Below are 25457 nucleotides of genomic sequence, written 5' to 3' on the forward strand. Positions count from 1 at the left end.
TCTGTACAAAAATTATCTTCATAATAATAAATGTGAGAAATAAAGAAAGACATAGAATGAGTTAGATTTATATAATTTAATCAATTATTTTTAAGTCTCCAAGACTTTACTTTGGTCGAATGGAAAGCTTGGATAATAAGCATAATCACATCTATTCCTAAATTTATACTATACAACCTAAAACAAAAAGAAGAATTTCCATAAAGATCGCTTGATTTTTTTTATAAAAACTAAAAGGAAACATATATTACTAGACAAATATTATTTTCAAGTCTAACAATATATGTGTTTTTAATTCCTATAAGTAGAAAAAAAATATTTTTGCCTCCAAGAAACAATTTTTTCCCACTCGTTTATAGAAATATGTTAGACGCATTCTTTATTTTTCATAGAAATTTTTTCATATTTGATCTCTTATTTATAAAAATAAAGACAACACACAACAAATTTCCATAAATAAAAAATGTGTCAGATTAAAAGTTTCTTTCATATCGATTATATATATAAAATTTCATAATTATTACATAATTTTATAACTTTAAATTGAATAATATTTTCTTAAAACTCATTATTAGATTAAAAGTTCTTTTCATATAGATCATATATACAAAATTTTATATTAATAAATATTATTTATTACTTTTTATATAAATTAAAATCAACTTAATATAAATATTTCAAAATATACTAAAATATAAATTATTTGATTATCTTTCAGTTGTTATTCAATTTTAACAAAAATTGATATAAATAATTGTTATAATATATAAATATAGTTTAATAGTTGAATTGATAAAAAACTAATCTATATCAAGTTATAAAAATAATATAATAGTTATATAATTTGATCCATTTTGATAATTTATATATTTATAAATATTTATTTATTTTAAATTTTAACTATATAAAACAAATATTTATATTTATATTTTATTTTATTTATCTGAAATAAAGTATTCTCACATTAAAAAAATCATGAAATTAACTCTTAAAACATACAAATCACGAAAATAAATTTTACTTCTCCTTATCCATTATGTACACTAAACAAGTTAAATATTAGTTAAAAAAATATTACCATATTTAAGCCACATTAATAACTATAGACAGGGAGTAATTAGATTATATTAGATGATGTTACAAAAACGAAAAAGGTCCCATAGATAGGAGGGAGTAAAGTAGACGCACAAGGCAGAAGATATGTGAGTCCGTAACGGAAGCAGCAAACGGTGTCGTTTAGCAGGCCCACATCGTTTTTAGGGTGTGGAATCGTGGCGATCAATCAATAATAATAGTAATTTCATTTTCATATTTTTTCTTGCTATGTTTCTTTCTTTCCCTTATTCTTTCATTCTTCTTCTCTCACTCCCAACCAGACTCGAAAAAAAAAAAATCCCCAAAATTTTCTCCCATATTTTCCTCTCAACAAAATCTCGCCGTTTCGCTTCCTCTTCTCTTTCCCCCAACCAAATCTGTTTCTCTCTCTTCGACTTTCTCTCTCATCGGTCGCGGTTCCTTCGCACATAATCGCTGGATTTCCGCTATTTCCACCTCGATCGCTCGATCTGGAGCGCGACGAACAAGAACCCTCCCTTGATAATTGGGGAACACACACCGAAACTGAGCCCTGAAAAAGCAAAAACCCCTCTCACTTCTTCCCCGATGGCGGATTCGAGGAGGAGATCTGCGACGCCGCGCTTGATCTAGGGTTTTCAAATCTAGGGTTTTGAGGAGGAGGCGTGCCAAATTCGATTTCGAATTGATGTTTCTTTTCAGGGACGAAGCTCGGATCGACTCGGAAGATGGCGGATTATGCATGGGTGCTGTGGTGACCAGTCGAAACACAATCGGCACATGTGGCCTGTACCTGCCAACCCGACCACTGTAGCCATCGATTCTTCACCGTCTCAATTTAAATGCAAAGTATATATACATACACATATAAATCTAAACCGTTTTTATTAACCCTTTCGCTGCGTTTCCGATGAATTTCTCGATGGATTTTCCACGCGCTTTTTGTTCTCGCTTCTCGATTATGTGATTTTTTTCTTTTTGTTAAAAATAATTTGGAAATCTCTGCTGTTTCTGATGTTCGTGTTTTTCTGTTCGTTTTGACCTAATTTTTTTATTTTTGCTGTGATGATAAAGGTTGTTATCGGTTTGGGTGTTCGTTTTCCTCGATCTTAATCTGGATGATATGTGGTTTTTAGTTAATTTATGTGTTTTTTTTTGGGGGAATATACTTTTTTTTGTTTTGATTGTACGGATATTGGGGTTGGCATTACTGGGGTTGTTTTGTGCTTGAGATGTTGTCTTGTTTGGGTTTTGTTTGTGTTTGTGTGGATGATGGAAATCTCAGCAACGTGAGGGACAGTCGTTGTAGGTTCCCTTGTTGACTTGTTATGCGATTTATTGTTTGATTTGGGGGAACTTCTATTTTTTTCTTACTGATTTGTTTTTTCATTTTTTTGAGCTCTGTGTTGTACATGTGTTTTAATGGTTGGATTGGATTGGATTGATTGTGTGCTACGTTTTTGACTGGGCTTCATTTAGAAAATCGGGTTTTGGGTGAAATCTAGAGGATGGCTCTGTCTTTATCAGATTCACAGCTCTACTGTGCTATTGAAAGAATTGAATGAATTAATAACATAGGAGTGGCTGAAATTGAATTAGAATTCCTTGTTCTCACTTAAAATTTATTTTAACATGTATGTAAATCCTGTTTGTGAAGTGTGTTCCTGGTATCCGATTCTAAATTTCTATTCATGTATAATGTATAATTTGTTTCCCGTTTATGAAGTATTTTTTGGCTTGCAATAGTTGCTATCTGCATTTGATAACTCATTACTTATTGTGTTATCTGATATTTTTCTGCTTATTTACTTTAATTTTCTCTTAATTAATTTGCTTCAACCACATTCAGAATAGATTACTTTAAAACCCTTGAATATTTGTAGATTTATTTTATTTAATCACTGTTATTGTCCATTGTAGGATGGACGCAAGATTCGTGCTGGTGATTGTGCACTTTTCAAGCCACCTAGGGACTCCCCTCCTTTCATTGGAATAATTCGCAAGTTAACATTTGACAAAGAAGAAAGTCCGAGTTTAGAAGTAAATTGGCTATACCGACCTGCTGATTTGAAGCTTGCTAAAGGGATTGTACTGGAAGCTGCTCCAAACGAAGTTTTTTACTCCTTTCACAAGGATGAAACACCTGCTGCATCCTTACTCCATCCGTGTAAAGTCGCATTTCTTCGTAAGGGTGTTGAACTTCCTTCAGGGATATCCGCATTTGTCTGTCGACGAGTATATGACATTGAGAACAATTGTTTATGGTGGCTAACCGATAAAGATTACCTTAATGTTAGTTTTCTTCTCTCTTTTTTTTGTCGAATAATTGTGTATAATTATTTTATTTATACATATTGATCGGTTGATGAATTCAGGAACGACAGGAAGAAGTTAACCAGCTATTAGACAAGACAAAACTAGAAATGCATGGGGCTGTGCAGTCAGGAGGCCGTTCTCCGAAGCCCTTGAATGGTCCAACATCAACGCAGTCATTGAAATCTGGTTCCGATAACGTTCAAAATAGTTCTTCCTTTGGTGCACAGGGTAAGGGGAAAAAAAGAGAGCGGGGTGATCAGGGTTCTGATTCATCTAAAAAGGAGCGGTTATTTAAGGTAGAAGATGGAGATTCTGGTCAATTCAGACCGGAGAGCATGTTAAAGTCTGAGATTGCTAAAATAACTGATAATAAAGGTGGGCTTGTGGACTTTGAGGCAGTTGACAGACTGGTACAACTTATGCAACCTGATAGTGGTGATAAAAAAATAGATTTGGCAGGGCGGATGATGCTTGTCGATGTAATTGCACTTACGGACCGGTATGAGTGTCTATGCGGGTTTGTACAGCACAGGGGTTTGCCTGTGTTGGATGAATGGCTGCAGGAGGTCCACAAGGGCAAAATCAGTGATGGAAATATGCCTAAAGAAAGTGATAAGTCCATTGACGAATTTTTGTTAGCTTTACTTCGTGCGTTGGATAAGCTTCCTGTGAACCTTCATGCACTGCAAACCTGTAATGTTGGAAAGTCTGTTAATCATTTACGCACCCACAAAAATTATGAAATTCAGAGGAAAGCTAGGAGTCTAGTGGATACATGGAAGAGACGTGTGGAAGCTGAAATGAATATGAATGATTCGAAGTCTGGTTCAAACCGTGCCATGTCTTGGCCAGCAAAGCCAGCAAATTCTGAGTCTCCTCATGTTGGAAATAGGAAAACAGGAGGAGGATCCTCTGATAATGTTGCAAAGAGCTCTTCAATTCAACCCTCAATATCTAAAAATTCCCAATCTAAGTTAAGTTCTGGAGAAGCATTGTCCAAGTCCTCTTCATCTCCTGGCTCAACTAAGTCAATGACTACCTCAGCGAGTGGTAACTCAAAAGATCAAAACAGTAAAGTCTTGGTTGGAGCCGCAGCGTCAGATCTGCCTCTGACACCTATCAAGGAGGAGAGGAGCAGCAGTTCTAGTCAATCTCAAAATAACAGTGTCTCTTGTTCTAGTGAACATGCTAAAGCTATTGGTTCTTGCAGGGAAGATGCGAAGAGCTCCACTGCAGTGTCAACGAGTGTGGGCAAAATTCCTGGTGGTGTGTCTCGAACTCGCAAATCAAGCAATGGTCTACATGGGGCTGGTGTTGCAGTAGGTCCGAAGGAGCACAGCTCTGCAAAAAATTCAGCTAAGAATTCACCTGCTGAAAAAGTTTCACCAACTCGAGTCTCCCATGAAAAATCAGCCGACCAGCCCCTTACTGATCAAGGGAATAATCAGCGATTAATTCTCAGGTTGCCAAACACTGGTCGTAGTCCTTCAAGGGGAGCTAGCGGTGGCTCATTTGAAGAATCAGGTATCATGTGCAGCAAAGCTTCGCCTCCTGCCGACAGGAATGAGAACCAGGACAGAAGAGTGAAAACTAAAACCGAGTGTTTGCTGACCCATGTGTCAAATATGATGAATGAAGCATGCGATGCTAGTGAAGCTTTGCTTGGTGTTGACGAAGGTAAGGGCCCTCCAATGTTCGATGAGCGATGCAGGGCTAATGAAGATGGTGATAAGGTAGAAGAAACATCAAAACCAACTAGTTTGTCATCTGGATTTGTTTCCAGATCAGGGCAGACTTATGATTTAAGCTCCATGAATGCATTAGTTGAAAGCTGTGTGAAGATTTCTGAAGCAAGTGCATCTGCGTCCCATGGAGATGATGGAATGAACCTACTAGCTACTGTGGCTGCAGGGGAAATATCAAGATCTGAAAATGCCTCACCCATGTCATCCCCTGAGAGAAAGTCTCTTCCTGCAGATGAATTGAGCTCAGCCAATGATTTCAAGTTAAAACATTCTGTTGAAGCAGCTGGTTGCACTGTTTCACAGTTGGATGGTGGGGCTATTGCAGAGCATCCTTTGAATACAGTTGATTCATTGCAGATAAAAAATGATTTGAGGCATCCTGCTACGACTTCAGGAGATGGTGAAGCCATTTCATCGAGTTGTGTAGAGAAAAGTGGTGATGGTAGATCTCAGATAAATAGCTCCCCTACAGATTTCTTACAAAATGCTGAAGGTCCATGCTTACGGCCTGAAATCAAAGAGGATACTTCTGAAACTATATTGCCAGATAAAAAGGAGACTAATGTAGACCTCGGAGGTTCTGACTCTAAATTAAAGTCATGCACTTCCTCTATTGATGATGATCAGAAGGTTGATCACATGAATGAGGGAACCATTGAGAATGAGGAATTGTTGGTTCCAAAAGCTGTTGCAAGTGTTAAGTCTGAAAATGAATCAGGTGAAAAGCAAGCTGAGTTATCCTCAGGCGTGGATAATGAGAACCAGATTTGTTCAGAAAAAGCAACAGGTACTGGTATACTAGTGCAAAAGGCCTCTCCAATTGCAGAAAACTGTGAGTCCTTATATTTAAAAAAGGAGTCACCTACTTCTGGTAATGCTGTAATGGTATCTAGGGATGAAAATGCTGATGACATGAAGTCAGTTGTGATTGAGCCTGATGAACGAAGAATGGAGCAGGATTTATCAGTTTCAGATGATGTTAATGAATGTGCTGAAGATACTATGGGCAGAAATGAGGCTATAGGTCAGTGTTCTGGCTCATCAGTTCAGCCAGATTTACCAACAATGCCTAGGAAAGAGAATGATGTGTTTAAAGCATGTGAGCGAAAGTTGGATGCAAATCAATCTGAGGTTGCAGGAGAGAGGCATGCAGGTTCTGCTGCTGGGTCTGATACTGCTGTAAAACTCGACTTTGATTTAAATGAAGGCTTTCCTGTTGATGATGTAAGCCAAGGGGAGATTGCTAGGCAGGAAGATCCTATCACATCATCTGCAGTTCATGTTCCTTGCCTATTGCCTTTTCCTATTTCGTCCATCTCTGGGGGCTTCCATGCTTCAATTACAGTGGCATCTGCTGCAAAGGGGCCTGTTGTTCCACCTGAAAACCCATTGCGGATTAAGGGGGAGCTTGGTTGGAAAGGGTCAGCCGCTACCAGTGCATTTCGGCCAGCTGAACCTAGGAAAAATGCTGAGACAGCATCCACTACTAATGATATTACTTCTGTTGACGGCACTTCTATCAAACAAGGTCGCCCTCCCTTAGATTTTGACTTAAATGTGGCAGATGAAAGATGTTTTGAGGATGTTGGTTTGCGTGGTTCTTTAGAAGCTGGACCACTTGATCGTAGCACTGGGGGATTTGATCTTGATTTAAATAAAGTTGACGAGACTCCTGAAATTGGCACTTTCTCGCTAAGCAAACTGGAAATTCCTTCTTTACCTAGTAAGCCTTCGTTGTCCAGTGGGTTATCTAATGGTGGAAGTGTCTCAAGAGACTTTGACTTAAATAACGGGCCAGGCCTTGATGAAGTTGGCAGTGAAGTCCCTGCACGTAGTCAGCAGATGAAAAGTACTGTACCATTCCCAACTGCTGTCCATAGCACACGAACAAACAATGCTGAATTTGGGAATTATTCTGCATGGTTTCCTCCAGGCAATTCTTATTCTGCAATTACTGTCCCACCACTTCTGTCTGGTAGAGGGGAGCAGAGTTATGTTGCTGGTGCTGGGGCACAACGGATAATGGGTCCTACAGGTAGTGCTCCTTTTGGTCCTGAAATCTACAGAGGACCAGTGCTTTCATCCTCTCCAGCCGTTGCTTATCCACCTACTACACCTTTTCCCTATCCAGGATTTCCATTTGAAACCAATTTTCCATTATCTTCAAACTCCTTTTCTGGTTGTTCAACGGCATTTATGGATTCATCTACTGTGGGTGGATTATGCTTTCCTACCATGCCCTCACAGCCAGTTGGGCCTGGTGGTGTTGTTTCATCCACATATCCCCGTCCATATGTTATGAGTCTTCCAGGTGGTACAAGTAATGTGATTCCTGACAGCAGAAAATGGGCAAGTCAAAGTCTGGATCTTAATTCGGGCCCTGGTGGTATGGATACAGAACGGAGAGATGATAGATTGCCTTCAGGATTGAGGCAAATGTCTGTCCCCAATTCACAAGCCTCGATGGAGGACCACTTGAAGATGTTTCAGATGGCTGGTGCATTGAAAAGAAAAGAACCTGATGGTGGTTGGGAGGGAGCCGAGAGATTCGGTTACAAACAAACTTCATGGCAGTAGTGCCATGGCTCTTCAACGCAAATATTCAAGAGGTGAGCCACGTTTATGCCCTGACACTCTCAACCCTTTTGATTATTTTTGAGCAGTCATTTAGTTTGCAGTACTTGATGTTATTTCATGTTCCATGTGCCCTACTAGTTGTTTTGCTCTATGAGTTTTGATGTACCTGGCATTTGTAAATGGGCAATAATCATGTATCTTGTATATTGGAAGATTCTCACTACTCTGATAAAACCAACCGTTCTGTACACATGCTTCAAATTTCTGTCTGTATGGGTTCAATTTGGTTATACTGGTGTATTTCTGCCATGCATTTTCCTTATTTGGTTGTATGCATTATCCTTATTCAATTTAAAGTTTAAAACTTATAATGTATTGAAATTGCATCTGTTCTGGTGCAGCTATTTTGGAAAATGTCAGAAAAATTGGGGATATTATTTTGAGTGTTGAGCCATGGACAACAAGCAAAGATGCTACCCTTGTTGCTGATGTGCCTCTTCAGTTCTGACTTGATAAAGCGATCAGGGCCTCTGATGCAGTTGTTTTGTATGAATCTGCTCCCAGATTGTCGCTTGCAGATAAATGTTTTTCCTGTGTAGATATCTAACTGAAAACAGCAGGTGTGATAATGCCGCCTAGAATCAGAGAAATTGGCATCAAGTGTTTGACTGTGACTGTTCTGCAACAGCACCGAGCCCAATCCGCTCTCGAGCATTTGGAAGGAGAGGATTGGATGTATGAACTGGCTAAGCTTGAGGCTAGTTTGTCTTCTTTAAATCATTTTTTTTCAACTTTTGTTACATATATAGTTATTGCTGTAGTCTTGACTTTGGAATTTTGTCACTTATCACATTCTGGCTATTGATATATGCACAGGTTAGCCTCCATGGCCAATGTGTCACTTCTCTCTCTTATTGTTATCGCCTTGCACTTGCAACATTTTCTTTTTGGTATCACAACTGGATTTGGTTTGTAAAATTCCTTTGAATTCTTCATATTTCTAACAGTATACATTCGTGATTCGTTTACACTCATTATATCGTAAATAATGAGTTGTACTAACTACTAAGTGAGCATATGCATGCGTACAATAGACATGATGCACTCTCCTTCCAAGCAATACTTCCTCTTTTGCTAAGTATAAAGTTCATTGATCCTCGTTGCCTAGTCACTTAAAAAAGTGGAAGATTATTGTCACTTGGAGGGAGTATAAAACACGAACAATATATGCATGCATATTAGTGGCGTGCTTGGAGTTGGGAACGGAATTGTTACTTATCTGTTCTTACTATTCGTTCCTACACTGCGTTTGCTCAGCACTTTTGTTCTCAGCTTCCATCTCTTTTAAGAGTTTACAATAAACTCTTGAATTAGAGCGGTGGAAGGAGAGTTCACCATATTGGTGAGATGTTCCTTTTTTTTTTTGGGACCTCAAGCAGATCTTTCAGAGGGTTGTACTTTATTTATATGATGATACCAGTTACTCGCCCCTTAGGCCAACCATCATACAAAACCTCTTCCACGTCTGAAGCCAGTTCAATTCAATTCAATCAATGGCCTATAGAAAGCATACGCGAGAGGGGCAGATTTTTTTGTTCTTCCGGATTTGGATTTGAACAACTTAGAGGAAGAGTTTAGGGAAATAGTAGGATTCTTTTTTTTGGTATTGTAAATAAGGATGTTTGTTATTTAAGGCTTAATTAACATTTCTCGTGAAAGGTTTGAAATATCGTAATGTTAAAATAAAATCAAATGGATAACTGAGTGGGAAGTTTGAAAGTGGATAAGCTATCAACAGGTACCTGTTAAGCAATGGTATATAAATTGTTTAGAAATCAAGTAAACCAGTAGTGTAAATAAAACGTGCACAAGGCTTCAGCCTATGTGACCCTCAGGTACCTATTGAGTAGTTGTACTTAAAGGTCTAAGATTAAAGATCCAAGTAAAGGCATATACCATTAAAAAATCCTAGTAAATATTTAGCCTTAAAATAAAGTAGTTCAGAAGTCACATGGTGACATGGCCATGTAAGTGTTATCACCAAAATATAAATCCCTACAAAGTAGTATATACACTGAACCTGATGCAATCAAAACAAGTAGAGAAACACGGGAAATCCCCAAGGTAGTATAACTGCCTCTATGTCTAGCATTCTCCTACTTCACCTGGCTGCGCCCCCTGGTAGTTGCCACCTCTATCTACTGTTCGTCATGAGATAAACCAGAACACATAGAAAAAGGAGTGAGATTTTGTAGTAAAGTACTATAAGGTGAGAGAGTAAACACACAGATATTATCAAAGTCCTTTATCACATACACCCATATCAAGTTGTACATCTAGACTATAAGACTAGCAAAAACATTCAAGTATATCACAAACAAATATATTAACAATCATAGTCAAGCAGATTCATATATCTCAAACACAGATAGTTATACTTACACTATTAGAAAAAAGAAAATCACAAATAATAGTAAAACTAGAAGTAAAGAGAATTTAATGATAACACACTTTTAGTGTAAAAGTTTTATCCAGCATCACCCAATTACACATTGCCATATCGTAAGTTTATAATAACTACTGATTATTTCTAATTAGTTCAACAAAAATTATTTCTACAATGGTCCATAAAAAATCAACTAAAAATTAAATGAAACAGTCAAGGAAGTTACTACAATGTCATCTCATCAAATTATTGACTTTTATAATAATTACCCTAATAAGTTAATCAACTTTTAGAATAACTATCTAAAAAGTAATACCTATCATCATAATTTCTAATTGGTCTGAAGAGCCAAAAACTAAAACTTTATGCAGAGCCAACTTTGAAATGAACAAAGTGCAATTTTCCAATGACTACATGCAGAGCCAAAAACTGTTTTAGTACAATTTAAATTGGTCTGTTTCTTCTTCCATGAGCACCCATTGGCCCAATTAGGCAACGAAGAGCATCATTGTGGCTGCATCATCACAATAAATTTCAAAGTGTTGTCAATCTTGTTATGAGGCATATTAATATAAAAATTCAAAAGCATAATGAGTGAGCAGAGCATCTAACATTCGCAAAATATAAAAAAGCAACAAAGCAAGAGACTAAGAATGGAACACCTTTCCATAGCTAGGATCAGATTACTAACCTTCTCCATTGTATTGTCAGACAACATACAATTTGTATTCCTTCTTAGATCTGCCAGCTTTAACAGTAAGCCTGATTTGAGTTTCAATATACATAACTGCCTGATCAAATAGAAACCCATCTCAATAACATTCAATAACCAAAAGTGTAAAGCAAGTAACAAATTTCCAATCGCATGTCAATTTTTGGCAAGTTTTTCCCCTCTCAAATATCTCTTTCTTCTTCTTTTTTTCATTTTTTTCTCTTTCTTTCTTTTCAATATTTTGTTTTACATTTTTCTCTTTTTCCTTTTCTTTTTACATTTTTTTTTTATTTTTTTTCTTCTTACATTTTTTAAGTTCTTTCTTTCTTTTTCTTTTTTTCTCTCTTTCTTTCTTTATATTTAAACTTCTTTTTATTACCATTATAATATTATTATTAGACAAATATTATAAATAATATATAATATTATAAAAAATAATTTTTAATATAACAGTCAATATTTATTTCTATGTGATCAATATTATAAATAATTTAATAAAAACATTTTATTATTTATAATTTAATTTATATATGATATTTGTTATTATGTATTATTTTGAAATATATTTTTTTCTTACCAATAAATATATTCTTTCTTATACAGATCAAAAGAATTTTCTGACTTATACAACTATTAAATTTTTTTTTTCATATCATTAAATATATTCTTTTTCTTAAAACCTAGAATAAAAATTCATCAACGGGTTATATTAAAAGTAATATTATCTAAAACCATGATTCACTTTCACTGTAATAATTATTCTTAACTAATAATGTAATGAAATAATTAGGATATAATATTTTATTAAAAATATTTTTTTAAGAATAATTTTAAATTCAGTGGCATCTAATTTTTATCATTTAAAATTTATATATACTTTTAGTGGGAAAATAACCTATGTATTTTTTTTATAAATAATTAAACATAATTTACATGTAATATCATTTATCAATGAGTTATAAGATTGACTTGGTAATTGGAAAGAGAAAAAGGTTTTTATAATAAGTTATTTGATAATTTTCATAATGGTTTTTAATCGTCTTTGAAATCGACGTCATGAAAAATATTGACTTTTCACAACGATTTTAAAACCGTCTTAGATATTTGATTTTTATATCAATGTACGTAGAAATTCTTATTATTTTAAAAAAAATTTCTAAGATGATTTTCAGAACAAACATCTTAGAATCATCTTAGAATGTACTATTTCTAATATGATTTTTCTTAGAATGTATACATTTGAAGACCGTTTTTTGAAACCAATGTTGTTTTATTTATTTTTCTTTTTTTTAATGTTTATTTATCACGTAATTAATTTTTTTTAATTTTTATAATAATTATTTTTAAGAATGAAAATATAATTTAATTAAAATTTTATACCAATAAATTGTTTATTGATTTTTTTTTACTATTTACCACATAATTAAAATTTGTTAATTTTTAAAAATTGTTATAAAAATAGTATTGAAAATAATTTAGTCAGAAAACAGGAATATGTAAATGAGATATTGTAGCTATAACATGTGATGAAATAATTGTGCCCAACCCTTTAAATTAAATTGACACATTTTATATATCAGACACACCATGCAAAGGATATTTTTCTCACTGGTGGTCCATCTAATTTAGAGAACATAAACCAGAGATACATGCTCGCTCATAGAATCGCTCATAGAATTGTTCATATATATATATATATATATATATGAATGTGTTTCACATGAATATAGGTGGTCCATCCATTAATACTTCCTACATTGTAAATAAAGAACTTCAATGACAGATCAATGAAGACCCACCCCTTCTGTATGAGTAAAAAAAAGTTTAACACCTTGATAGAGACCTTTTCCAACAGAACCAATTTGAATAACCTGTGAAACACCAACAAGGAAAGAGAAAGTTACTCATATGAAACTCTTTAAATACCTATGTGAAAATGGGAAGGATATTCAAAACAAGAGCATTTAGGAACAAAAATTGATGAAGAAAGCAAATATGAACCATTATGAAGTAAATAAGGTTAAGTTAGTTTTCCTTACTACTTGTTATTTATTGGTTAGTTAGATTGGTCAGTTCTCACCATGGATCATGTTTTCTACAAATTTTAGTACCTATATGGCTATATCTCTCTCTAGGTCTTAAATATGAAATATTCAAGCTTTGAAGAATTCACTTTTCTAAGAATATGGTTTACCTTTGATTGTGAGTGACTTCAATTCAATAGACCAAAAGTCAAACCTGAAAAAATAACACAACTCAGAAAGAAGAAATCACAAGTGAGGAAAAATGTATCCATATACGAAAAAAGACTAACAATCATTTTAAGCTCTACATACTGGCAAAATCTTTGAAACAAATAACATATGTTTTGGAGATACTGCAGTTGGATTTCGAATCCAAATAGCAAAATCCCTACCACATTTCGAGCCTGATAACTGTTTCCCTTGTATCCATGTAATATACTAGTGGAATTAATTGAGGTAAAAATAATTTTGAAATAAATATGAACAAAACGATAAATAAGGAAATAAATAGCATACCTATTGACTTTTGTTTCTTCCACAGCATATGCCTATATGCATACCTACAATATTTTTATTGTCTGATAAGTAAACTAGTCATAAGCTTGTGAGCAATTACAAGTAAAAATAACATTTACATAACTTGTCCATATCCTGCATTTCCAAAATCTGGAATATCGGTAGTAATCTATGAATACAATCAACTAATCAAATAAAGAAAAAATTAACACCAGGTGCTCGGTAGAGAAAGCCATATTTTTAGGAAGATTATTATTTAAAGAACTTATCGTATAAATTGAATTCGTAAATGTGGCAAGACTCACTGTCTGATTTTCTTCATCTTCATTATCCTTGTCGGAGTAACTGTCCCCATCTTCATTTTTACCTTTAGAAATGGACACATTTATTGAGTGTTGGCCACAAGTGAGAACAAGGAACTCCTTCCTCCTCTTAGAACTATAATAAGACAATTGTTCTCCAGTTAGTGAAACACCATGCTCAAGAAGGCTAGGAAAAATGATGCTTTTCGAAATAAATCATAGCTAGAAACCACATCAAATAAAATACTACACCCCTATTGTCAAATATAATTTTTCTTTAGTAGTGTACATAATTGGTGATAAATCAATAACTATAAGGAAGTGAGGAGTGAATCAATAAGGCATCAGTGTCTAGATATATTACACATTCTAGGGGAAACATTTTTAAGCATGAGTAGCTAAGATAATCGTAACCAGCTACCCCAAAATTTATATGATAGAACATTTGGACATTTTTGTCTATCATTTTGAGTTTACTTGCTTTTTTTGTTTTTCAAAATGTTAAAAGCCATCAAATTTAGACTTGCCTTTAATATTGCTATCTCTTGATTCTTTTGGACTTGCATTAATCTTATAATTTAGCTACCTTGATAAATATTTTATGGTTCCCCCTCAGCTAGTGGTGGTGGATATTTTCCTGAAGAAAGTACACAACTTAAGATTCATTTGAGATATTCATTAAATTTTAGCGAGTTTTCGTGAATATTGCTAAGCAAAACATATAGTGACACAAGAACAAAGGAGAGGATTATAGACAAAATTTGAGTTTCACGATAGACCAAAGTTGAGTTTCTTTTATGTTATCTTAGTAAAAGGTAAAGATAATACATGAATATTTTTTTTACCAAATTGAGATTGCTAGTACATGACCCTATTGACCAAAAACTAGAAGAAACAATTAAAAAACAATTGTACTGACTCATAGAAAAAAACACTAAAAAAATACATACTATATTTGTTTCCAACGCATTATTTCTATTAAAAAAATGAGCCATAGTAGTATTATAAGATTTATATACTCAGTGTGGAAAATCCACCACTATGCTACCAACAAATCCAACATGCATTGAAGCATTTAAAATCAATTCACATTGGTCTATATTTTCAGGATACACTTGAAATACTGCTCTAGCTCCATTAGATAAGCATTTGTATAAAGACGTAAAAAAGGCCCTACACCAAAAATTGAGATTATATGTTATTAAAGAAACAGAGAAAAGGAGATAGGTTCTAGTTCCAAAATTATTGAAACTCACTATAGATAGTGAGATGCAAAGAACACATAACTATGCAAGTTCCCACACAGTTAAAGAGACCCAAAACATAAAATTTGGAAAAAATAAAATAAAAAGCAATACAATAAACAAGTAAAGGAACATACTTCAATCTTAATCGAGGGTTGTGAGAGGAATTATCAGCATTGCATAACCACTGCATTGTCATATAAAAGTTTGCCTCGTCATATACATGTCCACAAAATTAATAATGAAAATGAGATGCTCCCTATCAAACTTGGTGAAGGAATAATTATTCACATAAAATAGCCATTTACGTTGAAAACACACTTGAACAGCAGATATACTGATGGCCCCATCAATAACTCGAGGACGAATTCCTAGACCTCGAAACCAAAGACAAAGTGAAAGAAAAATGGTAAGGCAAGATGCATAGCATAAATGTTATTTTTTAAGAATAACTCGTTCGTTGCACACAAACATCATGACCAAAAAACACACACAGAAGAGTATTATAACATAAAAAGCAAATTGAAAGTCTTTAGAAATTATAACACAATAACATTGAACTGGAATAGCAATAGCAATGATAGTGATTAAGCAAAAATCAAGTGAATAGTATATATACCTAACCCATGTCACCAAGTAAAAGGTCAACCTCAACCTCTCGCTCCATCGCAACATCTACCAGTTTAACAAAAATAAATAAAGTTAGCAAAAAATATAAAAATGCAAAATAGATAGGAATAACAAACAACATTTCAGAACATAAACATACTAAGCATTGATGCTGAAATGCCAATCTCAATCCAATGGTGTCCATTCTCGGAGAGTGTCTTTCCACTAAATCTCGATCCACAACCTACGTCGATCACTCATAAGCCATTAAAATTTGATGAAAGTGAGAGAGATATTAATTAAATTGAATTAAATTAAAATTACTGATATCAAGGAGTAATTTAGGAACGTGGTCATCAGGCAAAGCAAGTAGTTCGAGAGCTCTCTTTGATAGTGCCACTTATTTGGCATAGAGAAATTAATGAATGAATGAATTTCACAACGAAAGAAAATTGAATAGGGAATGAGAAGAATAAAAAGGGAAAAACCTGAATTTGAACAATATGAGAAAAAGAGGTGTACTTGCGAGCTTCGACGTCGTCGTAGAAATTCTCAGGCGGCACAACCACCTCCCTCTCATAAATCGCTTCAATTAGGTTAAGCAAGTTTTAGAAGCGAAAACAATAACACCGTTGCTTCTCTTTCCCATAACCAAAGGCCTAAACCCAAAAGGGTTGCGAACGGTGACAAGCTTGTCCTCGGTGATGAAGACAAAAGAGTAAGCCCCTTTGAGCTTTTCATAGGCGTTAATGATTCGCAAAATGAAGGGTTTTTGTTTAGAGGTTTCGATGAGGTAGAGAACAACCTCAGTGTCGGAGGTGGTGGTGAAGATGGAGTTGTTGTCCTCTAGGTTGGTTCAGAGGGTCTTATAGTTGATGACGAAGGACGTGATGTTTTTTTGCATGGACTGGGCAACAATGGAGTAGCGAACATGGCTGATGGAGAGGTTGTCATGAAGCTGGTTGAGTTTTGATTGGTTGAAGACTTTAGAGATGAGGCCCATGCCGGTGATGGATTGGAAGACGTTGTTGTTGATGGTGACAATTTTGGCACCTTCTTAGCTGCGGTGTTGGAGGGCAAGGTAGTAGAGGCGTAAGACCTCAAGGTCACTGTATATGTTCACCACGTCGCATTCCTCGTTCGACTTATCGTAGTCGTCGTCATTGTAGAAAATGGGTTGGAGATGGGTTTTGACGTTGGCGCGAAGGAGAGAGAGTGACAGTGGGAGTCATTAGGAGTGTTTTGGATTTGTGGAAAAGAATGAAGAGGGTTTGGAGAGGGAAAAGGATAAAGTGGGAAACAAGAGCACGAGAGACTAGAGGGAGAGATAGAAAATTAGTAGAATGACAAAACCGTCTTAAAATGCCAGTGTTCTAAGATGATTTCTTGGAAACTGTCATGAAATGACAATCATTCTAAGACGATTTTCGTGAAACCTTCATGAAACAGTAATTTCTAAGACGATTTTTAAAAAACTATTATAAAATGATTGTATTTATTTACAAAATCATTGCATTTTATTTCACGATGGTTTTTTTTCAAGTGACGTTAAATCAACGTTGATGTCATGAGTTTGAATTTTCTAATAATATTTTGATAAAAATAATTGACAAATCATTTGTTGTTACATTTATAATCAATTACTTAAGATGAGTTAGTTATTGCATTAATATTATTTTTTACTTAAATTTGTTTACATCAGTCGTGTCTAATATTTTACATTAATACTATTTAGTTTTTGGATTATATTTAGATTAATTTTTTAAATTGAAAAACATGTCATTTTAAAACATATTTTTTATCATGTTATTAGTATGAAATATTTATTAATTTTGTCGATAATTAATCTTTGTTGAAGAATCTAATGAATCACTTTTAGTATGATTCTCCTCCAACCACATTTTAAAACACATATAATAATATAATAATAGATTGTTTTAGTTATAAATACACATATAATTTTGGAATAAAAATAAAATTAATGTAACCCGTGCATGTGTGTTATGCTAGTGTAGCATAAAAGAAGGGTCAAAGCGTGTATAGCTGTACTGATAGAAAAAAAAGTGTGCATAATTGTAGATTGCTCGTTGGTCTTTTTGATCCACCCTTACAGCATCTATGCTGTAACAACTTAAATAATTGCTTATAATGGAACTCTCATATACACATTATTTATTTTTACTTTTCTCAACACATGCAAGCAACTCTACAAAAAATCTCTACAAAGAAACAACACTCAATAGTTACTTTAAAATGTTCAGCCAAAAAGCTTTTATTATAATATTTTATTAATAACTTCTTTATTAATTTATAATTATATTATTTATAAATTAATTGAACTTTTAAATATTTTTGGCGGATGTTAAAAAAATTTAAAATTTAAAATCAAATATAAATATAAATATAAACATAATAAAATTATATTTTACTTAAAATAATATCACACAAATAGCACAATATAAAAGAGAATAATTAAAATAATAAAATTTACATAATTAAATAATAATTAATTTTGTTGAAAAATATTCTCAAATATGTTTCTGAAGATTCGCTTGAAGTTGGTGATGACGTCCTCGTGAATCATGAACTTTTTACTCCTAAGTATGATTCAAGGATTAGATGATGATGTTAGTTGCCAACACATCATTATATTGTCATATTCTTTTTCATTACTTTGTCTGCTACTAGTATTCGTTGAAGACCCTTCATTCATGTACGGGATTAATGGGTGATGATTGGTGTATAGAAAATTGATATGAATGAAATGTGAGTGTAGATTATTTTGTAAATTTAGATTTGTGGGATGTTGAGAATTTGACCTGAAATTATACAACGAATTCATGCTACGAGAATTTTGGTTTATATCCATGGAATGAAAATAAATTAAAGTAAAAGTTGTGAATTTTTTTAAAATAAAATGAGATAAATTTTAAAAGTTTCGTTGTGTAAATTTTTTTTTACATTGTACTCTATTTATATTACAAAAATTGTAACGGCTAGAACAGAGATTTTTATTTTAAAAATACATTGCAAAAGAGCAGTGCTCCAACGTTCACAAATTAATAACATTATAATATATATTTTTTGTTTTGCCTGAGGATACAATTGTTGTCTCGGTAGTAACCGTCCTTACGCACCTACAGTGAGAATTGCTCCACAAGCACGTTACTTGGTGTGACCATCCATAACCATATTCATTCACCATTAACACTGCAAAAGCGTAGGGATTGCGCCGTGAAATGAGGGTATTTGTATGTATGAGACTGGACCACACACCCAACAAGATCACATGCACTGCTTAATTGTACCTTGACATGTGTCACTTCTGACCAAAAAAGTACTTCACTGCCTCACTTCTTTTGCCTTTCTCTTTCTCACAAGTATTCTGCTCTTTCACAAACAATAGTTTCTCAAATACTAACAAAACAACAATAAAAAGGGTTGCTTCTAGAGGACCCATCTCTATTCAAGGGTTACCATGAACTGTCATGTATTCATTATTTGATACAAAAATTAGAACTAATAATGTTCATTTCGATGTGAAAAATCGCATTCCTGATCTGTTTTCAAAATACACTAATTGTTATATTTAATGAATTCTAATAGTTGTACCCACATAAATTATTTTGTCCTTATTAATACTATAAAACACATACACATATCCATATATATACATCGAAAAGGGTCACAAAGAAACAAAAATGGTATTTAATTGGTCATTAATGATTTTTAATATATTATTCAATGATTTTTCATATTTTAAAACACTTTCAAGATCAATTAGAAACAATCTTAAAATAATTATTATAAAATTTAAACATCTCATCATACATGACAATCAATATAAAAATCTTTTATACTATTAATACATTTTAATAAAATTGTTTTTTTACTAATTATCTTTGAAGGGATATATATTGGATTGAAAACATAAATTAAAAAAAATAACATAACAAGAATGTAAATAAACAAGAAAATTAGTATTTGTTGCTAGAAAATAGAACAAGAAAAACATTTTTTGCTGTCTTTTCTATCTTGGTTTTTCCATATCAACATTGTGTACAAATGGTATAGCATAAAATTATTCGTGTCCAAATATTATTTCCCTTTTAGCAGTAACATATTCCCAAAGTTTCAGTGTTTCACAATGGCAGTTACAAAATACTTAACCTTCTTAAGACCAAAATTTCCTCAGATTATGATTTTGGATTCTCATGGTTCTCTTCTCTCACATTATTAAACAGAACCCCACCATTTTCTCGCCCCTCTCTCTCTAGTGTCAGAGGGATGTTGGAGAAGACCATGAAGACATCTAGTACGATGTTTCAGGACAGGCATCATAATCATAGCAGTGGCAAAAAGGAGAGATGTCTGAGTCTGACCTTAGGGAAGGGTGTGCCTTTTGTCTTGACCTCTCTCTTAATGGCTTCAATTTTCAGTTTGTTCTTCCTCTATAATCCAAACCCTTTAACCCTCACACCCCATCAAGGCCATGACATGTTTGAAAATCCCTCTGATCCAAAGCAAGAAGAACATCCCATCACAACAACAAAGGTTTCACCATCCAAACCACAAAAGGGTATGTCACAAAATTATCACACACTAATGATCATGATTAGATTTAAAAAATAATGGTCCGCGAACGTAATGTTAAGATTTTGAGTATTGGTGACCGCAACATGACTGCAATTCTGGCTACGCATATGTTCAATTTCTCACAAAATCAAGGACTGGGATGAAATTGCGATCACGACTGCAATTTAAAACCTTGATCATGGTCATGATTCCCCTTTATGTAGGCTAATTTGATTTTGTTGTTCTCAATTTCCCTTACTTACAAGTTGTGTACTTTTTTTTTGGGGCAGAACAGAAAACATGTGACCTTTCTAAGGGTAACTGGGTACCAGTTTTGAGAGGGTCATCAACCTATTACACCAATTCAAGCTGCACTACAATCCCTGATAGCAAAAACTGTTTCAAGCAAGGGAGAGTGGACACTGATTTTCTCAATTGGAAATGGAAGCCTGAGCAATGTGATCTTCCAAGGTTCGACCCCAGAACCTTCCTCCACATGGTTCGTGGCAAGAAAATGGCTTTCATTGGTGACTCTGTGGCCAGAAACCATGTGGATTCCCTCCTCTGCCTCTTGTCACAGGTTAGTGTCTAATAGTAATCAGAACAATTCTATGCCACTTTTAGAAATTTAAGAGGTTTGGCATTGCTATTGAGAAGTTCTTTATATCTCCCTCTTTTAGTGTGTCCAAACTTTTTAACTATCAACAAATAACTGTACCAATTGCAACTCTTTGAGGGCTAAAAAATTTTCTACGTTTCATACAAGAAATTATTACATACTTCAGGGCTACTATGATTTTGACTAATGTCTATGTGACGCATAATTAAGTAAATTAAAAATCTCAATTATATATCGTGTAAAAATAGATTGAGACAATGAATAAGTGATGTATGTAATAAAATTTCCCCCCATACCCAGCCATATTTTCAAGTGCATCGATTCTTTACACGTTGCACACTTGCGTAACACACAGTTTTGGCTTTTGATGGAGGCGAAATTCTTTGCTTGCATAGAAAGGGGAATGTGATTCCTGTCAACAAAATCGAAGGGAAGACGGAAAGGAATAAAAAGGGAAAATATCCTTGAATGTGATGCCACATATAAATGTCTCTTATCACTACTCCTTTTATTTTGTCTCTTTCGTCTTTGACTAACATAATTGAGAGTAATTTTTTGTGCCGCAATAGTAGTTAGATTAGGGTTTGGGTTCTTCTATAGCAACCACAATGTGATCAAAATTTTGGGTCAGAGTGTGCATGATCTTATCAATGATCATCTCATCTGTGATATGCTTATTACAACCTTTCATGAGATTTGTGAGACTCAACACCCTGCTAAAGTAATCAATCACCCTCTTCACATCTTCCATTTGTAGTAATTCATATTGTCTTGGAGACGTACCTTTTTGATCTTTTCTCCACCAATAAAGCATCTTTCTAATATGTCCCAAGACTCCTTGGCTGTGGATGATTTTGAGATTTTGTCAAAAATGCTTGCATCCACACTCTGATTTATCAGGAACAATGCTTTGCTGTCTTTCTTCACTGCATCTTTGTAGGCAACTTATGCATCAGTGGGATTTTCACCCAGTTCTTGATAATCAAATTGCACAATTTCAAGCACATCTTGAAAGAAACATGACTTTCAGTTGAACAATCTTCCCCAATTCTTGCCATCAAGAACAGGTAGATTTTCAGGAAATCCTCCATTTCCAACTATGGTTGCAGCAGCGAAGAACGTGGTCTACTCACTCTTAATAAGCTCTAATACTAGTTTGTTGGGGATTGCACTCAAAAAACAAAATAATTGTCTAGAAGAAGAAAGGGAGAACAATAAAAGCTTGTAGAATGTTTATTCATTCATTCTGTTTATTTCAGATAAGCACTCTAACTTACATAGAGTTGTACATCACAAAGTTAATAATAACTAACAAAACTAACTTTTGTCAGTTTAAATAGTTAGTTTTATTCATACATTTTAATTCAATTAGTTTTTTTTTTCTCAGCATTTTAATTCAATTAGTTAACTTAGCTTATTGGCTTCCAGTTTCCTTAATTTTTCAACAGCTAATTAACTTTCTAATTTCCAATCAATTTATTTGCTAGTTTTGTTAAATATCCCAAAATTAAGAACTCTCCTCTTAGGGGACGTTTTGATAATTAATATGCAATGTTGGCATGTGTGAGTAAAGTGATCGATTCAGTGGCCACACGTTTCAAAATTTAATTAATGTCAAATTTACTTTCTTTCTTGATGGTGGTGGGAAGACTTGAATACCATTTTTAAAGGATTAATAGTAGTAGTAGTTGTCAAAATGCCCGCTGATTATGTACCACGTTCAATTGACTCCAATAATTTTTTTTAGTCGCCAATAATCTATTTTTAGAGCAATCATAGTATATAAGTAGACTAATTCCAATCCTTAATCAATTATATCATAATAAATTTCTCGATTATTTTTGTTTTCTATTTGATAAGTACCTGGCATTAAAATGTTTTAATTAATTTGAAATTAAAAAGTAATCAATTTTTTTGAATTCTTCAAATAATAAATACTTTATTTCTATGTAATTACTTAATTACGTACCACTATCTTTATAAACTTGTTAGCAAATACTATTATTTTAATAAAACAGTATTAGGTGTTTTTGAAATTTTCAATATATTAAATATTTTAGTAGCTGCTTAGTAGAGTATTCTTGAAACTTTGTTTGAAGTAATATTTTTAAAAATTTTAGCTTTTAACTTCTAATTTTTTTTTCATTTTTGCCATCAATAAATTTATCTAATTTTTTTATTATTCTTTTTAAATAAATCATAATTTTATTATTTTTTTGTCATTTAATATTTTTTTAAACTATTTTAATAACTAATTTTACTAAATACTTGTAATTTAATAAGTTTTCTTTTTAACTTTCAACTTTCAGTTAAAAACATAATTTTAATAAATTAATTTTTTAATTTTCAATTACCAGCTTCAACATAATCTTATCGTATAAAATAAAGACATAATTCGTATTCGTCATTTTTCTCTACTTATTACATCAAATATTTATCCATCTGCTTTTCTTATCTTGTTGAGAGTGTCTTCAAGGCTAAGGTGCATATGTCCATCCATTATTTTCTTTTTTATCCCACAAATTATTATCACCATTACTTTGTGAATATAAATGAATAATCTTGCATTTCATGTCACACGATCGTAATCTGGGGCTTCAATCTGACACTAAATGAATGTATATAATAAACAATTCCATTGATGGTACTGAATTCACGTAGGAGTAATTAACAATACATGAATATCTCTGCACCTAAATAATATAATATATTTTTATATATCTCCTTTTTGTTTGTTACATTAGTAAATATTTATAAGTTTTTTTTTTCTTTCTTTCTAGGTATCTAATAAGACATGAGTATCTATGTATGAACGTTTTTCAGCTTTTCACAAGGGTATAAGTAACAAGTTTCTTGAAAAAATTGCAGGATGAAATTCCAAAGGACATACACAAGGACTCAGAAGACAGGTTCCGCAAATGGTATTTCCCCATCCACGACTTCACCCTCACGATGGTATGGAGTAGGTTCCTCATAGTAGGCGAGGAGAGAATGGTAAACGGCACAGTAGGCACAAGCATTTTCGACATGCAGCTCGACAAGGTCGACAACGATTGGGCCAACGAACTTCCCAACCTAGACTACGCAATAATCTCAGCCGGCCATTGGTTTTTCCGAGTGATGCACCTCCACGAAGCAGGAAAACAAGTAGGTTGTGTCTATTGCAACCAACCAAATATCACAAGCTACAACCCAGATATCACAATAAGAAAAGCATTCAGAACAGCCTTCAAACACATCAATGCATGCAAGGAGTGTGGAAGAAAAAAAATGGTGACAGTGTTGAGGACATTTGCACCGGCACACTTTGAGAATGGGGATTGGAACACTGGAGGGTATTGCAATAGGACAAGTCCTGTGAGTGAGAGTGAGGTTGATTTTGGGAGGTTTGATTGGGAAGTGAGGGGCATTCAGATGGAGGAGTTTGAGAGAGCAAGGAGTGAGGGCATTATTATGGGAAAATTAGGGCTTCATAATAGGTTTGAGGTGGTGGACGTTGCTAGGGCTATGTTGATGAGGCCAGATGGCCACCCTGGGGAGCATTGGGGGAATAAGTGGATGAGGGGATACAATGATTGCACTCATTGGTGCTTGCCTGGTCCTATTGATGTGTGGAGTGAGTTGCTGCTTGCTGTTCTCAAGAGGGTGAATGAGTTTTGAATTTTATTAATTAGGCTCAAACATGATTTGTTACATGAAAGATAAATAAATAGATACATTTATGTGTAGTTAGAACCAATAAAAAATTAACAGTCATAATTGAATATACATTCTTTTCCATGGTACATAATATTGTCCTCGATTATCACTTATTTTAAAGAAAAAATTTACATGAACACCCCAATGATCCATTCAACACCTAGAAAGAAAAAAATATATTAGTATAATAAGATTTATAATATGATAAGAAGAAAAAGATAAAAATAAAATAAAAAATATTAGTAGAATATTTAAAAATAAAATATTTATGTATTTTTATTTTATTTTAAATTGTGCTGTCGAATATGTCGAATATGTTGCAATTGTGAATGTGGATGCTGGAATTAATTAGTTATCGATGTTGTGAACAAAACACAACATAAATTACGAGAAATGATTCTAAAATTATAATGATTCAATTAATCTTCATATAATTAACACATAATTAAGTGTCAATATATTTTTTTAAACTAAAAAAAACTTGAATACACGTTAAACAAATTATTGTCTGAAATACAGGATTTCTAGTTCGAGATTATTTAATACATGATTTCAGACAATAATTAATTCAACATAGCCCTAGCCTCTAATATTTTGGTGTGAAATTATTTTATTTGCATATATTTTTATTTATACAATTAATATTGTTTAAAACATTAAAATAATAGTAATAATAATAACTGAAATTATCTATGAAAATGTTACACAATTCAAAATATTAATTTACAAAGTCAATTTAATAATATAAGATTTTTTTTAAATAAGATATATTCGACTGAAACCTAATTATTAATCCCCGAAGTATTAAGATCTATTCAAGGATTGATCTCTTCCAACTTCTAACGCATGAATGATGTATTTTCATACATAAGAACTATGTATTTTCATACATAGGAACTAGGAATCTAATTTGTGATTAAGTGCTAACTTAAATATAAAATTATTTATCAATTATATTATGTTAGTAAGTTTTAGACATCGAAATCTTGTCAACTCATG

The 25457-nt window shown here is 33.3% G+C and overlaps 2 protein-coding genes and 1 long non-coding RNA gene across 7 annotated transcripts; 2 read left to right on the forward strand and 1 right to left on the reverse strand.

Annotated features, from left to right (window-relative positions):
• Positions 1-1301: 1301 nt before the first annotated feature.
• LOC112998769 (uncharacterized) lies at positions 1302-8599 on the forward strand. 4 transcript variants are annotated; one of them, XR_003263872.2, is made up of 5 exons: positions 1304-1923; positions 2995-3366; positions 3450-7744; positions 8114-8258; positions 8333-8599. XR_003263872.2 is itself a non-coding variant. In XM_026124971.2 (4 exons), the coding sequence occupies exons 1-3, from the start codon at positions 1813-1815 to the stop codon at positions 7710-7712; spliced, it is 4737 nt and encodes a 1578-aa protein (XP_025980756.2). In that variant the 5' UTR covers positions 1302-1812; the 3' UTR covers positions 7713-7744; positions 8114-8599. The 4 variants fall into 4 exon arrangements, 3 of the variants coding, with proteins under 3 accessions (XP_025980756.2, XP_025980757.2, XP_025980755.2); XM_026124971.2 differs by having other exon boundaries at positions 1302-1923; positions 3459-7744; positions 8114-8599; XM_026124972.2 differs by having other exon boundaries at positions 1303-1884; positions 8114-8599.
• A 4474-nt stretch (positions 8600-13073) lies between these two features.
• Positions 13074-16742, reverse strand: LOC100806528 (uncharacterized). Its single transcript, XR_001384232.2, has 8 exons — positions 16054-16742; positions 15726-15809; positions 15576-15631; positions 15265-15333; positions 15094-15143; positions 13716-14885; positions 13411-13454; positions 13074-13108 (listed from the first exon to the last, which is right to left on the reverse strand). It is a non-coding gene; the product is annotated as an uncharacterized lncRNA (long non-coding RNA).
• A 3010-nt stretch (positions 16743-19752) lies between these two features.
• On the forward strand, positions 19753-24581 carry LOC100806002 (protein ALTERED XYLOGLUCAN 4-like). Of its 2 annotated transcripts, none has more exons than XM_026124917.2 (3): positions 19753-20144; positions 20436-20720; positions 23628-24581. In XM_026124917.2, the coding sequence occupies exons 1-3, from the start codon at positions 20058-20060 to the stop codon at positions 24417-24419; spliced, it is 1164 nt and encodes a 387-aa protein (XP_025980702.1). In that variant the 5' UTR covers positions 19753-20057; the 3' UTR covers positions 24420-24581. The 2 variants fall into 2 exon arrangements, with proteins under 2 accessions (XP_025980702.1, XP_003543831.2); XM_003543783.5 differs by having other exon boundaries at positions 19754-20144; positions 20431-20720.
• Positions 24582-25457: the final 876 nt, after the last annotated feature.

Source organism: Glycine max, chromosome 13, assembly GCF_000004515.6.
Source record: "Glycine max cultivar Williams 82 chromosome 13, Glycine_max_v4.0, whole genome shotgun sequence".
NCBI classification, from domain to species: domain Eukaryota; kingdom Viridiplantae; phylum Streptophyta; class Magnoliopsida; order Fabales; family Fabaceae; genus Glycine; species Glycine max.